This window comes from Metopolophium dirhodum, chromosome 7, assembly GCF_019925205.1.
Source record: "Metopolophium dirhodum isolate CAU chromosome 7, ASM1992520v1, whole genome shotgun sequence".
NCBI lineage: Eukaryota > Metazoa > Arthropoda > Insecta > Hemiptera > Aphididae > Metopolophium > Metopolophium dirhodum.
This window is the reverse complement of record NC_083566.1, coordinates 33,036,722-33,053,108: the sequence shown is the minus strand read 5'-3', so window position 1 is coordinate 33,053,108 and position 16,387 is coordinate 33,036,722. Positions and strand designations below refer to the sequence as shown.

At 33.2% G+C, this 16,387-nt stretch overlaps 1 protein-coding gene across 2 annotated transcripts in view; it reads right to left on the bottom strand.

Moving 5' to 3' along the window:
- Positions 1 to 2,565: 2,565 nt before the first annotated feature.
- The window catches only part of LOC132948418 (beta-1,4-glucuronyltransferase 1), a 74,385-nt gene continuing 60,563 nt past the window's right edge, over positions 2,566 to 16,387 (bottom strand). For both annotated transcript variants that reach the window (XM_061018858.1, XM_061018859.1), the window contains 3 exons: positions 5,686 to 5,928; positions 4,486 to 4,847; positions 2,566 to 4,151 (listed from right to left, as the gene is read on the bottom strand). In XM_061018858.1, coding sequence (XP_060874841.1) covers positions 4,650 to 4,847; positions 5,686 to 5,928 — 441 coding nt within the window. In that variant the 3' untranslated portion in view covers positions 2,566 to 4,151; positions 4,486 to 4,649. The remainder of the gene's footprint in view (positions 4,152 to 4,485; positions 4,848 to 5,685; positions 5,929 to 16,387) is intronic.

The following is a 16,387-nucleotide window of genomic DNA, read 5'->3' as shown; positions in this document are numbered from 1 at the left end:
AGCACAATATAGGTATTTTTTTTTTATAAGTCCAAAACAACGGTAAATTATACTACCGCAGGGAGGGAAGGCACTCGCAGTAGCACCACGACCCGACAATAATTTTGATAGTTATAATTCCATTTCCGTTGCGGCAAAAGTCTATATTTTCCTGTGTACTGCGCACCCGGTTTCGCGCATACAAGTGTACGAAGCTCCAATAGCCCCGTGACGCATACAATTACACGCGCGCGCACGTTCTTCGTTTTTAAAACTTTTTTCGAGTGGTTTATGCATATATATAGTACATACCGTTCGCTATCCGTGGCACTCCTCCCCGCGCGGGCACTCCAGATTCGTTGAATTTAAAACCTCTCGCGATTTCGTCACGATTTATTTACAGAATCGCTCGAACCGATTCTTGCGTGTCTTGCAATATTATTATTATTATTATACTTGTTGTATAATAGGTATATATTTCGAGCACGCGGAATACCCGAATACACGTATAATAGGTATAGGTTGTCACCCACCTACTATTTTATCGTGTTGCTCAAAACAATATTATCTAACGCCAAACGCGTAAGTCTTATGCGTATGCACAAAAAAACACTCACGGTCACGTTTCAAGTGGTTCGTACGCAGTGTGCCTTGCTAACTTTCATTGGCGCTCCGGGGCAATAGTATGTGGCACCCCCCTATTAAACACACGTATTTAAACATTTTCCACCCTTTGAAATGTTACTACTTCTGACGGCCTTGGGACACTTGCCCTATTTGCAACCCCCTTGCAGGCAAGACTTTATAACACGACCATTATGCACCCCCGTATTGCAGCAACACCACATGAGGAAATACGACGGAATATATAAATACAAAACGGTAATTATCTACAAAATATGACTGGTTTAATAGTGAGAATTAGAATTAGAATAGCGGAATACTAATTATTCCAGAAATTTTTATTTCTTTCCATTTTCTGAGACGCGTGCGATTTTCACATTTTGTATTGCTTTTAGGGATTTTACGCTAGTTTTTAAATGTAAACCACTATCAACTGGAAATTGATTTTCAAATGGCAACTTATATTTTTTAATAAACATTATTATCTCTAAGTTGAATAATACTCTAACAACAATTTCGATGTATACACAACTTAGATCTTGAGATCTATTAAATAATCTTACAGTTTGCACATTTTCAGGGGTATACCGTATACTGAAATTGGCTTTTTAGTTAGTTCTCAAAATATTGAATGATTATCATTCATTAATATTTGATATCACTAAAAATAAATCATTATTATTTATTACAGATAAAAGTTGCCGTTAACAGACGAATAATTGATAGTGGACCCAACAACAAACATAAGTGCGTGAAAAGAATATCGGCAATCTAAAACGTGTTAGAAGGGTATATATTTTATATATCTAAGTACCTATTCCTAATACGTTTTCATAAAAGAAAATGATCGTTTTAGAAATAAATTAGTGTCCACTGTTAACATAATAACTATTAATTAATAACCAAGTAGGTATATGATTTATTATATTAATATATGTATATTTCTCTATTTGCATCATCAAACGGAAGACAATATGTTTTGAGCATTAAAAATCACCAATAATTTTTATTTCTTGTCATCAATAGTACAATATATTAAGTTAATCGTCGTGTTGATTATATATAATAGATGAAAGCATTCCAATGATATTGAAAACCATCTACCGTAAACAGTAGCATAATATTTGAGGTGGTGTATAAGGTGGAGTGGTATCGATAGATTAAAAAAAATAAATCAACAATCGATTTATTAGGGAACTTTCGATTTTTTTTCTTCAATTGTAGTAAATTATTTACCGACAGATGAGATATTAAAATACTCTTTCATATATTACATACAATTTTTTTTAAATTTTTTTGTAGAAAAAAATCTAATTAAAATTGTAACTGATGGCAACATACTATATATATAGTATAAGTGTATAAGGTACTCAAAGTTTAAATAAAGATCAATAATAATAATGATGAAAATATTCTATCAGTTATATCAACTCGACGATCTGGTAAAAAAAAAAAGTAACTTCGGCCACGGCTTTTCGGTAAGTTAAGAAGTGGTGGATATAATTTGAATACATTATAGTGAGTGGTGAGTGTATACTTTTATTATAATTTTACAATAACAATCAGAATAATATTGAGTTATTATTGTATTGATTATATTACATAATACGTCTTATTATAATATTACAATAACAATGCAATGCCTCAGAAACGGAATTTCGGCATTTTTCATTTAGATGTACCTATAAGTAGTTATTACTCGTGTTGAGGAACGATATTATGGAAATAAAAGACAAATACCAAACGTTACAACGTATATAACTTTATTACTTTTCAAATAAATTAAAAATATCATGTCCGTATATTATATTATATTGGCAATTGATTCTTACAAGCAAAAAAATTTTTTTTTTTTTTTTTGACTGGAGCTATAAAAATTATTTCTATCGATAAAAATATTATATATCTGCACGTTATTTCGGATAACAATAAAATGGTACGACATCGAACATTAATAATAAAATTAATGTTTTAAATATCAAACGGTTACAACTTTTAATACCTACTATTACGATAATCACGTACCGTGCAGTTATACATTAATATATAGATCTAATATACATTGTATGTAGGTATATGAACAATTGTTACAAATGCAATCGATTCGGTTATATCGTCGTTGTCAACATCATTGATTAGTCTATAAAAAATAATCTTACAAGCATACGAGAGATCACGATAAAACGTTATAATATCTTCTATACCGTTATACTGATTTTTTCGTAAAATATATATTCATATTTTTTATAATCATAATAATATAATATTCGTACATAGGTAAGTGTACTAATGTGTATAGTCAAAATTTGATCTGGCATTAACGATAGTCATACTACCAATAAAATAATAATAATATTAATAATAATAATACATATAATAAAAGTATAATATAATGACTGTATATATTATTCTCGTGTGTATATTAAATAACTATTTATCGTACATATTTTTCTTATACGCTAATTAGGTTAACTTAATATGCCTACGTATTTGTTTTACATCATCAATACGTATGCATATAATAATAGATCAGCGATTGATTGGCAAATTATAACTTTATATAATGGCATAAATATTAAATCACAAACTACTTAATGATAGTATAATAATAATAATAATGATAATTGTATACAAGAAGGACTTAAAACAATACTTATGATCGCATCGAATAGCATAAACGTTTTGATACTCAAAAATTGACTAAAAAAAAATAAATAAATAAAAGGGTTCTGACGATTTAAGTGTATGCGCTGAGGGAGAAGGACGAAGGGTGAACGGTTCGATACTAAAAATGTCAATGGAAAATTGTCTAAACGTTTGCAATTGGAGGCGATCCTTTTTATCCCTTTGAAAATATCCCGAACACCAAAATGAAAGAAGTACAATAGTAAGAAAATTAAATATATTGCGCGTTTAAGAAGATGTATGATAGAAAAATCAACATAATATAATATTGAAGACGAATGAAAGTGAAAAATAATATTATGTAGCGGAGCATTAGCGTGTCGAGTGGTGTGCTCGGAAAAGTATAATAATTCCGTTTGATTGAAGGCTTCAAATGTACACGTACCTATAAAACTAAAAATTGGCATCTATTTTGTACAGGCGTTAACAAAAAAAAAAAAAATTTAAAAAAAAATACAATTACATTTTTTTGGTTGTCGACAAGAACACATACGATACATATAGGTATAGTAGGTACTATTATGTACATCGAGCTATTTTATACGTATATGGGCTGTGTGATACCTAATTAAAAAAAATTTAAATAAACTTATTTTACACGATAATTTTACGATACAATATTATAATAATAAAAAAAAAAGTGACGCGAGAGACAACACCGCGCGGTGACGCGTATAATTCAATATCGTATGTCGCTGTCGGAAATGAAACACTCGTCCCGATAAGTACTGTACACCAACCCACATACACACACGCATACACAGCCACCACGTGATTGTACGTATTGGATGATATCCGGGAGGGGAGAGGGGAATAATAAAGGAAGCGTATACATATTTTAATCTATCAGTCGATGAGTCTATCTGAAAAAGACAAAAACAAACGCGTAAATTAGAAAAAATTAAACTCGGTTAAATATATATAGTATGCAATATAGGTACATAATAATATTATAATGATATGATTTATCAACCATGCACAGCCCATTTTTATGCGCACTTCAGTTGTGCAAAATCATCAAAATGGCGAGTGTAGCGTATGTGCTTGAAAAATCATTCATCACTTTGCACATAATATTATATTGTCATCAGGTAATTATATTATATTATAACAATATAATATATAATAATTATATGATAATAATATTATTATGTAAACAAAAAAGCTGAGTATAATCCGGACGGACATTTCACTGACCTGTGGTCCCTAACGCGCACGAGTGTCCTCGGCGCGACCGTGCGTCCCTATATATATATAATAGATGTGTTTGTGTGAGTGTGTGTATGTGTGTGTGTGCGTATATATATATTATATTATCATATAATATTATATACAATACGTATGCGTCATACGTATACGCACTACACGGCGCATCCTTTTTTCACGCCGTACAGGACCTTGAGCTCGGGGAGTATGACTTTCTTGATGAGACTGTACGTCTTGGACGCCAGCACCTGTCGGGCAGGGTCCTTTTTCAGCGTCTTGATGCCCGGCTTGTGCGTCAGGAAAGCGTTGTCCAGTATGTGGAACTCGTAGTCGAGCACGCACAGCGTGTAACCCTGTGTGCACAGAACAATAGAGACAATGAGAACCAATCGCACTAATTTGTTGTATAGGGAGCAATCATATTATCGTAGTGGTGCCTTTTAACCGCACCTCCCCCCCCCCCACCACCACCACCATGATAACGGAAGGACCGCAGACGGATCCCGAGGGCATATAACCATGCGGTAAATAAATTATTACTCGATATGATAATAATATAATATTGTGATATTTTTATGATGGCGGATTAGCATATATATACCTATACATTATATTATTATTATTATTATTATTAAGAGACGATGATCGATTGATGTTATTATTTTCGTAAAGACGACCGTCGGGACCAATAAACCCCTTCGGTATAATATAATACGCACAACGATATAATACGTTTATACTTTTATGGGTATAGGCACATAGAAAATGGCATAAAGTTCTTAAAGATTTTCAAATTGAGACTTGAAAAGTATTTTTCAGTGATTTTTATCGATTTATTGCGAAACAATTGAAATGGCATTAATAACAATAATATTAGTATAGCATAAAATATTTTTAAAATTATAAATTTATCCTGATTATAAAATATGGGACTATCTACTAGTATTCTATAGAAGTACCTGTGTAATTTATATTATTAAAGTTTACTCGAATATGCAAAAAACAAAGTATTACCAACTATCGAATCTACGTGTTACAAAACGTCGACATATTCAATCAGAACTACTCCAAGTTAATTAAAGAAAAATATGCACATATCATACAAATCCGGATCCTACTCACTACTGTAAATATTACAATAATTATTAACGTTATTGCTGGTGACGATCTGTATTATACACGCTCGCGTACCTGAGTCATTTTGTCCATTTTACCCTCCCAGCTCAGTCTCTCGTCGTACAACGGATCGTTGTGTGTGCCGATGAATATCGGCTCCCAGTGCAGATGATATCCGGTCCGCTTACCCGTGTGGAACACGCTGACACCAGGTTTGGGCTTGGCGCTGGCCCATTCCTTGAACTTGGGCACCGTGTGACAGTCGGGACACACTTTTTTGTGAAAAGTGATGGCCGACCCGTTTTTAAGCATCGACACCTGTTGTAGAAAAAAAAAATGATTTAATAAAAAATTGCAAAGGCCGTCGTATATGTATGTACAAAATAAAATTATAGCAATGTATTGGCGCGCATAGTATTTTAACATATTATACTATCACAATTGTAAACGAGAGACCGGTATAGACGACGACGACAAACATCAAAAGCCTGTAAAAACTGCAGAGTGAAAGTTTATAATATCGAAACGTTTGTATTTTGTGCAAACAGACGTCGTTATATAGACGGGCGCCAGCAGCCTGCAGAGGACGAGACATCTCTTTCAACAAGAAAGAGGGCGATCGTCTCCCCCCCCCCTTTCTCGTGGGCCGAGCTCCGAAGAAAAAATTATGTATCGATATCAAATTGCGTATACAACATGAAATTTTTTTTTTCTAAAACTGAGTTTAAATACATTTTATTAAAAATTAAGAGTTGCCTACCTAAATATTAATGACTTCCTAATAATAATTAACATGGGTAAATAAAACGTATTTACAGGTACAAATGGGTATTATTATAATTGTACAGATATTATATGCACCTATTGGCTATTATTGACAAAATTATGAATACTGATGTTTGGGGGGTTTTTTATTTTATTGTGCTAGGACTCACGACTTTGTATTAAAAAATGTTTGTAAAATAGCCCTCGTCCCCCCTCATTTGAAACACTTCTGGATCTGCCACCAGGACGAGATATCGGTGTAAATCTGGTTTGTTTTGTCTTTAATCACGCCTATATTGTATCCGGCACCGAAGATACGGTTATTATTTTGTACAACATGGCGACGCGGTCATGTTCTCGTGACGGAATCCATAAATATTATAATACGCAACGTTCGTAAAATTATATGTGGGTAGGTACACTTATTATATTATTATACATTGTCTACATGCGTCTCGACGTGTTTGTCTCCGTTGGTGCAGCCTAACTTTTTATTCAGCTACTTAGTGTATTTTAGATTCTGAGCGGAACGATGTATAAACGGTCATAAAAGTCGTCTGATTATCAATTTATACGAAAAGGGGTGTGATTCTCGTCTGAGAAAAAAAAGAAGTCCGTTCCTGATTGTTTGTTAAATTATTGTATTAAAACAAATTATCTTCCGGTTGTTTTGCGGTCAAATTAATTTCCACCACACGCGTCAGGATTATAATGTAATCTTGATAAAAGGCGAATACCATGGACTATTATTTCATTAACAATATTATTTTAATGGTACGTCCACCCGGACGAACGATGTCACGGATTAATGCCGAACACCGCCACTCGCGACCCCGTCGCCAGAGCGACTCGGCTTTTGTTTCATTCTATCCGCGTCGACACGTCTCTTCACTTCTCGCCGTCCCATTATTATTATTATAATAACATCGATGGGGGAGGGGGGGGGGGGGTTAGGAGACGAAACTTTTATAATTCTATTGCCGGGTGGGGTGGCAAACCACCAGTCACCACCCACCCCCACCCGACCGGTGGAGTATTAAAAAGCGTTTTATAAGGATTATTGCGCCCGGCAACTTCACCGCAGCGTATTATAATCATTTAGCATTCGCGTTTTCGCGTACGCAAAGGTCGCGGTACTCGCGAGTCGCGATAACGGTTTTAATTGTTATTATTATTATTATTATTCCTATAAAATAATAAATAATAATAATATACTAAGCACAACAATAATTTTACATTCGCTCCGCGTTCCAAACAAGTTTTTGTTATTTTTTCTTTCAATAATAATTCCAACGAGGCTTTATTAAAAACTATAGAGACAAACGGGTTTCCTCCTTGTGACCGTCGGCTGCACATAGATCGTTTATTATAATATTATCAAGACTATGGCCCCGCGGATTCGGGTAGATGGATAACTTTTATAACATAAAACACGTACCTATACGCAACGACATAAATCATACGCGTTTCGGATATTATTATTATTATTATTTTCCTAATACGAGTTCGGCCGCCTGTTATACATTATATTATTATGTTATATATAAATGTGTATTAATCGACATCGTCTCATTATTATATGCACTCGTAATTTACGACGGAATCAATTACGCTCCGGAAACGCGTATTTTCCGTATTTTAACCGGTGAATATTCTGTCCCGGGGAGGAATCCATTATGACAATATAATAAAGTTAATAGTTATTATCCTACACTATCGGTCTGTACGAGAAAATGAAAAAATAAAAAAATAAAACGACTAATAAATAATGGGACGCGGTAAACGCCGAAGCAATCGTTTTGAATGTCTATAGAAGATGATATTAATATCCGTTATGCGAGTTACCTATATTAAATATATATTATGTACAGGTATTATAAATGCAATATAATAATATAGACGATACACATGATAATATCGTAGTCACGTGGCAGAGTATCTATCTATATCGATCGAAACGTCGACTGTGGTCTGCAGTCGTGGGAGGGGGTGTGAATAACAAAAATAAAATAATACTGTAAAAGTTACGACCCGATGATACATAATATTATATTATATTATAATTACCTACACGCTTGTGCTTACGATATAGTATAATGTTATGATATTACCATCATCAACCTTGGAATGTGTTTCACAAACGGCGGCGGCGTTTGTCAATTATTATTATTTTATAGGTGTAGATATATTATTATATACAGCTCTGAACCCATTATAAATATAGTAGTAATAATAATAATAATATGTATTATAATTATTAGATATTATTTCGTGGTGTTCCGTCGTTTTTTTTTTTCGGTGGACAACCGCGTTTCACATCCAAGCGAAGACAATACTAACTATCATAACACGATAAATGTATATTATGTTATTACAATTATATAGTCGGGTAGTGTGGCCAAAGTGCTGCTTGCCCGTCGACGATCGTAATAATAATAATAATAATAATATAAAATATTAATTTTAGTGAAAAGTTCCCCCCACCCCGTTATTGCGTCGTTATAATTTTGTATCGGTTCAGAATTATTGTTTTTAACTAAATCGGTTCCCATCAATCAGAATTTATTATTAAAATTAAAAACAATTTGTTTGAATTTCAAATCATTATGACAAAACGTGAAAAATATATAACTAGTGTTATTCCGCTTCGTAAATATTTTATGATCAGAATTTTTCAAACAGGTTATTTTTGTCTACTTAAAATTAGATAATACAATTGATGACAAGTAAATTGTAGACTTGTCATCTGGCTCTTGCAGGTCGTCGTCGTTGTCGCCGTCCCTCCCAACCGAACCCGCGACGAATCTCAAGGCAACCAATTCCAGAAGACATTCGTTATGGTGTCGTACTAATATAATAATATAATGTATATTTTTTTTCTTCGCATATTATATAAATTATACATATTATACTTGTGCAATTTCATACATGAAGTCAGGTACCTAATAGTACCTAGTGTTAACAAAAAATATATAATATTTAACTCTAAAAGTTAAATGCAATTTAACGTTCGTATTATCATTCTACAATGTCGGCTATAGTGGACAACTTTTGGGCAGCGTATTATTCCCGTAAAAAACGACTGAAACGAACCGACTGAAGATTTATTGCGAAATATAAAAACGTTTTTTCTGGTATTTCAAAACGTCTATGGGCAGTGGCGGATACCTGCGCTCGACCGAAATGGTATAATAATAATAATAATAATAGTGATAATAATAGAATGCATCCTTTTCTTTTCTTTATTTTTCTCTCTTACGCTCTATTGTGTATCCGCAGAGCTACACAACCTTGCGGTTCGTCAATGGAACCATAATTCAAATATATACGTATTTGTTTATAAAACTCCTATTGTTCTGCGGACGAGTGTATTTGGTACCTAATGCAGTAGTACATATTATTATTATTATTACAATACACGCGCATAATAAAATATACCTATTACCTATATAACATTGTTACATCGAGATGCCCGCGGCCGAGTTAATATTATATCCGCGTGAGGATGGCGATGACACGATAACGATCGGATTATGCACTACTAGGTACTTATAATATACAGGGTGATTCATCAAGCACGCGCACCTCCACTTTACTCTTTTATTTATTTAAACTTTTGATTTTTAAAATTTTCATGAAGGTATTCTTCAAGACAATTTTTTCATAATATACATACTATTGGATTTTTTAGTTCATAAAGATTGCTGATTCAAAGATTACTAGTTCGAATTTAGATTAATGTATATACATTAACATTTAAAAAAAAATCCATTTGTTAAGCAATTTACAGTAAAAAAAAAAGAATGGGCACCCTCCGTGCGCCGTGGCAAAAAATCTGAATATTGAAAATGTGGTCTTTAAGTAGACACAAGACACCCGCCTACATTTAGAAATTCCGAAATTCATAATTTAATTAAATTAGTGATTAAAAGGATATTAAGAGGACGCACACCTTCATGCGTTGTCTCAGTCTTACAAATGTGCAACATAGCAATGACCATTTTGGTTTAGACAACTCTACTCACTCTATATTTTTAGTAGAATTACCAAAATTCCACGACGCATAGGGAAGAATTTTATCTTGTCGCTGTTTTAATATATTTGATAGCACCGACTATAATAATTTTTTATAACTAAATGAAAAAAACAAAACAAAATAAACCTAATGTTTTCGAGCTTGCAACTTTAATTGTATTTGTGTTATTCAAATAATAAAAAAAATGCCACTACTCAGACAAAGTATTGTTCCCCGTGCGTTGTGGAACTTTGGTAATTATACTATAAATGTAGAGTGAGTAAAGTTGACTCGCGCAAAACAGTTGTTGTTATTATATATGTTGTACATTAATATTGTAAGACGGAGATAACACGTGCGGGTGTAGCGTCCTCTATTAATGAGCATAGAGTGACTAATGGGCGAACAAGCTTGGTGAATCACCACCCTGTATACATACATGATATTATAATAGTATGTATATTGTATAATGTGCCTAATAATATATATTAAGCACTCGCTCATATTACTATCTGTGCATTTTACGTATTCCACCCATAATTAATGTGATGCGTATATTCAGCCGCCGTCGCTCTCGTACCGTTAACTGGTTGTTTTTACATTTTCATTTTTTTTATCATAACATAATATTATTATTTCCTGTAGTCGGTCGCCGCGGCCGATAGGCGAACCGTGAAAATATACATTATATACCAAAGCGCGTGTACAGCGTGTGTATTATTATATTGTTCATTATTATATTATATAGGCATTGTTATAGCCGTGTTGGGTTTCGTCTCTTTGAACTTGAACTTTAGATCCGAATCGAAGACGAGAAGTCGTCGCAGTCGCAGCCGCAGCCGTCATAGTCGTCCTCGCCGCGGTCGCGGTCGGTCGTGTTTCGCAGTGGCGGCGGAGGCCTTGAATGATAATAATGATATAATAACAATATAACATTATGTGCTATACTATTATGTCTACGCGTGGTTTTGCCGGAAAATCGTAAAATAAATTCCGCCGCCTCCGCTCCAGCGACTTTTAATAATACACCCATATAATATATAGGTACCCGACAAACAGAAATTACACCGCCGGCCGTTGCAGTTGGCTATATACGTTGGGCAGTAAAACCGAAATTAGTTTTTCCCGCCGTTAAGGTACCTATATATATTTTTTTCCAGCTAATTATTAGGTTCTCCCTCAAGTTTTATGACCGACCTCTGGATTTTATTAATATACACCGCGGCGTTTTCCGAATAATAATAATAATAAAAAAATAATCGTGCATTGTATACAAAACGGTGTACCTATAGTTTTTCCGAGACGGAACTTTTCGCACGAAGAAAACGCTCGATATTCGCGGTGGCGAAGGGCTTTCACGAATATAAAAACGTTTCGGTCGAAAAAAAAATCAAGAATTAATCCAAGTTCACCAACTACCGATGCTATAATATTATATAATACCTATACCTATATATTATTATTATTCTGTACCTATACATGATATTCTATGTTGGCCAAACGACCGGAATTGGACCAATCAGCTCAAAGTTCTAAGATAATATAGGTACTTCAGAAAATATAATGTTTCCGGAACAATGCGCTGTTACCATTATTTCTGCAAACGCAGTTGATTTATTAATACAATTTTATCGACATAAAAATAATATAATATATTTATCCGCTTCGACTTCCCGGAATTTCTCTCGGATGTATCGCGTTGAAAAACTTCTACCGATCGTAAGCGAATTACGAGGGCGCCGAAGTCCAATAGTTGACCTCTTTTTTGAAAAACGTGGCCGGCAAGTCACATTTTATTTACACCATAACCTTATTAAGAATATACTTAAGCCATTGTTATGAGTAAATGTATATCAGGGTACCTATCTCTATTAACTATAATTAAGATGTATCGAGGCCGCGAAGTTTTGAAATTGCCCAACGATATTTTAAAAATTTCGGCGCCACTGCACTGGTAGGTAGGTAAGGCGTAGCCAACGCATCTAACCGGCCCTTTAAAACAATCACTGCCGTGTGTTGCGAATTGTCTTAAATGTATTTCGTCGGTCTCGGATGTTGTCGTACTGAAAAGCTATGTCAGCAGAACACCGAAGACTCGGATAAATCATTATAATGCAGTGTGCGCGGTTTGTGTGGAAATTCATATGGTACACCGAAGACATAATAATATTATGATATTACACGTGCTAGCTATATTGCACAGGATGATTCACCGAGCGTTCTCACGCCGTTTTTCTTTTAACAACTTTCCAATTCTGATTTTTGATTTTTTATATAAGTATTCGAAAACAATTTTTTCAAATTCTTAATTTTTTTTTTTGTGCTACTTAAGGAATGTCCTGTGGCGATACAACCCCCCCTCCTTTTTAATGTGAATTATTTAGCGGATAACTTTTTGTGATAACATTTTGGTGTACTTTATTCAAAATTTGTGCGAGTAGTTATAAACCCATTACCATGGTTATTTTATCTTAAGCTATAAATAACTCAAAAACTACGAATTTTAATTCTGATACGTCGAGTTTTTTAGAAAATTTATCCACTGAAAAATGTGCAGTTGAAAAGAGGGGTACTCATTTTAAAAACAGAAGTCCGTTTCTCCATCGGGACACTCCTAGGGCAGTACACAAACATCTCAAGGATTTGAAAATATGGTGTCTGTAAGCATAATTGAAAATTCCAAAAATCAGATTTTAATAACCGCGTTATTGGTGAGTCACCCTGTAGACACGCTGTTTTAATGCCAATCCGGTGCATTGCGCGCTGTATAACGTTCGGACAATGGCAATATAATAATAATATACGACATATAAATTACAATAATAATAATATACTGTGCGTGTCAAAATCCCTGTCGTTTTGCGCTTTGTATAATACATTGCAGCGCTTACGGGACTTAATAATGATAAACAATAATAGGTATAATAATGACGATAGATACCTACCGTGAACGAGGTAGGTAAACGTTTCGAACAGAATATGATATAATATTTTTGAAATTGCGGTCCGACCCCGGACCCGATTCGATTTGTACATACATTATTTCGGAGGCGTGCGATATTGCACGTAAATGGAAATAATATGGGAGAAAAAATAATTATGTTCATCAAACGAGCCGAACGACGTTTGGTGGTAATAAATACTCGTGATCGTCAATATTGCACCAATCGTTTTCAAAATATACAAATTAAAATAAATAATATTATGTTAATAATTACCGAGAAAGTATTACTTAGTAAGATGATAGAGGAATAGGATGTTTATAGTAACTATAGGTGAAACTTAAAATATGTGATTTGATTCATATTATTTTCTAATTTAATCAAAATATGCATCATAATCGCATCGCGCATATTTATTTATTAATATGTATTTTTTAAGCTATTCGTTTTTTAATTAACGTCTCAAACGTGTTTTTTGTTTTGTTTTTATCGTTTATTTGATATTTTGCTTTTACCGTAAAATATGTATTGTAATATTACGTAAATGTTGAGATTAACTAAAACGTAAATTCGATAGATTATTTATTCATAATTAACCGTATACGGTGTAAATGTGCTATTTTATTTTTATGCATGAAAAAAACTATATTATTTACGCATAGCCTAAATTTTTCAGCACGGTTGACGAACACCTTATTTGCCTGATAACGTTTCAACTTTGCGCTCGTGTGCTTATCAAAATTATAATATACTTGAAGATTTTGATTTTAACTTATACAAATATACCCACGGCACAGTGCACGTGCAGGTATCGAATGGTATGCGTGGTTTGTTACCGTGGGTACAACACCATAAAACGCATTAACGTGCATATCACAGTCGTGTTCTTTTGTATTTTGTTTTATCGTTAAGGGAAAAATCGTTAATTTTTGTGTAATAGCTTAATAGGTACATTAAGGGCGGTCTTATTATCATGTCATCCTTCGATAGAACGTGACGAAAAATAACTAGGTACTATATGTTATTATTCCTAAACTGAACAAAATATCTCGCTCTGGTCGGGGGAAAGTCCTGCTATGTCTAGAGATCGGACATGAATGCCATACAAATCTATTCAAAATATTATATAGGTATATACAGTCATATGCGCTTAAATAGCAACAAAATATTCATTTAAATTTTGTTTTTTTATTCGCGGACTACAATATTTTTACATTTAAAATTAAGGTGAGTGTATTTTAAGTTTGTGTGAATTTTAAATTATTTCAAATATTAACATAAATAATTTAATTATCTACGTTTGATATCTAAACAATCAACTTACGATATAGATACGTTGCATTATAAAACAGCTATATAATATTATAAAATATATTGTTAGTCATGAATTCACGAAATGGATACAAGATTAAAATCTCAAATCAATATATTTATTTTTATTGGCGAAGTTTTAATTCTGTATATTACTATTATAGTACTTCTATATCGACAGCAATCAAGTGCTAAAATCTTAAAATGTACAATAGGCACTTTAAATTTAAAGTCTGTACGGACAAAAATCTGCTATATTTGTATTCGTAGGTAGTCTTGAAATTAATTTAAAAATACCTCATCTACAGTAAGTTATGATATATATATATAATTAGTAAAAAAAACGACACAGAATTCAAGATAGTTCGAGCCCTATAACCTATGACGTACATTCTTTCTTTTGAAGAAAATCCTAATCAATATTTTTGCCCGTTCGAGATGACAAAAATTATTATTATAATGTTTACGTTTACCGTCGCCCGGATCACAGAAGATATAATATTGATTATGGCTTTTCGGACAAGGAAAATCGAAATGTCGTACGACGTAATACGCTAATATATATATATATATACATAGCTGTTTCGAAACTTCAATTATTATTACGTATGTACTATGAAGAAATAAAATAAAATAAGAAGCGTTTAAAATTTAAGCGCTACCGCAGACTGTTCGTACCTCGCAATATTTAATGTGTGCTCGCAGATGTATTATAGTTGTACGCAGACGGAATGAACGCAGTTTGAATAATAAAAATCTTCTGTGCGTTATTTTTAATTTACACGAATCTAATTCTCGCGAAAGCAAGTATAGGTGTGCAATGTTTATTATTATACCTTGGCAGCTATTCGGAATCTTAACTCAGATACGCACGGATTTCAAAACAAAACGTTTTCATTTTCAGACAAACCGTATTGTATATAATATATATATATATTGATTAATCATATCGTCTTGGACGTACTACATATACGGTTTTTTTTTCGACCTCATATAATGTGTCTCGCTGATAAGTGATCGGAGATCAGTGGTCACTGATTATACAACGCCATACTGTGTATGACGTGTCATATCGAACGATTAATGCAGTCGCAGACTATAACAGAGATTGTTATACCGAGTATTGAGATTTAAAGTAATAACATAAAATATGTCGTTAAAGAACTTCGTCAAGACACGGTGGATTGCATTTAAAATTGAACCGTAGTACGCATTAGCTTTCACCCGATAATTGCTACTCGTGATGTAACTGCAATAATGCACAGTAATTTTGCATATAATGCGATAATTGGTAAGTAAAAATGATTAAGGTTACTTCGTGTGTAAATGCACAATGCACACGATTGTGTGTCCATTTTCAATATCACCAAAGCGTATTGTAAATAGAATAATAGTCGTCGCCTTGAAATTTTAATTAAACTCCTAAATACATGTTATTTATCATAAAACTCGGCCGATTGAAATGTTTGTTTGGACTATATACATTTTTTTTTTTGCAGTATACCGCTATACACCACCAAAGTACTATGTTTACACTGTAAAATTATTTTTTTCCTTCGGTGCCAGTACCTACACTATAATATTATAACAGAGCGTATTTTTATTGTTCGCGGCACATGCAAAGAAAAAGTTAAGTTATTTTAACGAGGTTTTCATTCAATAGAAAACTTATACTTTTTAGCTCTTTCAATGATTTAAAAACTCGTTTAAAACCGTAAACTGTTGCGTAAAAGAAATATAATTA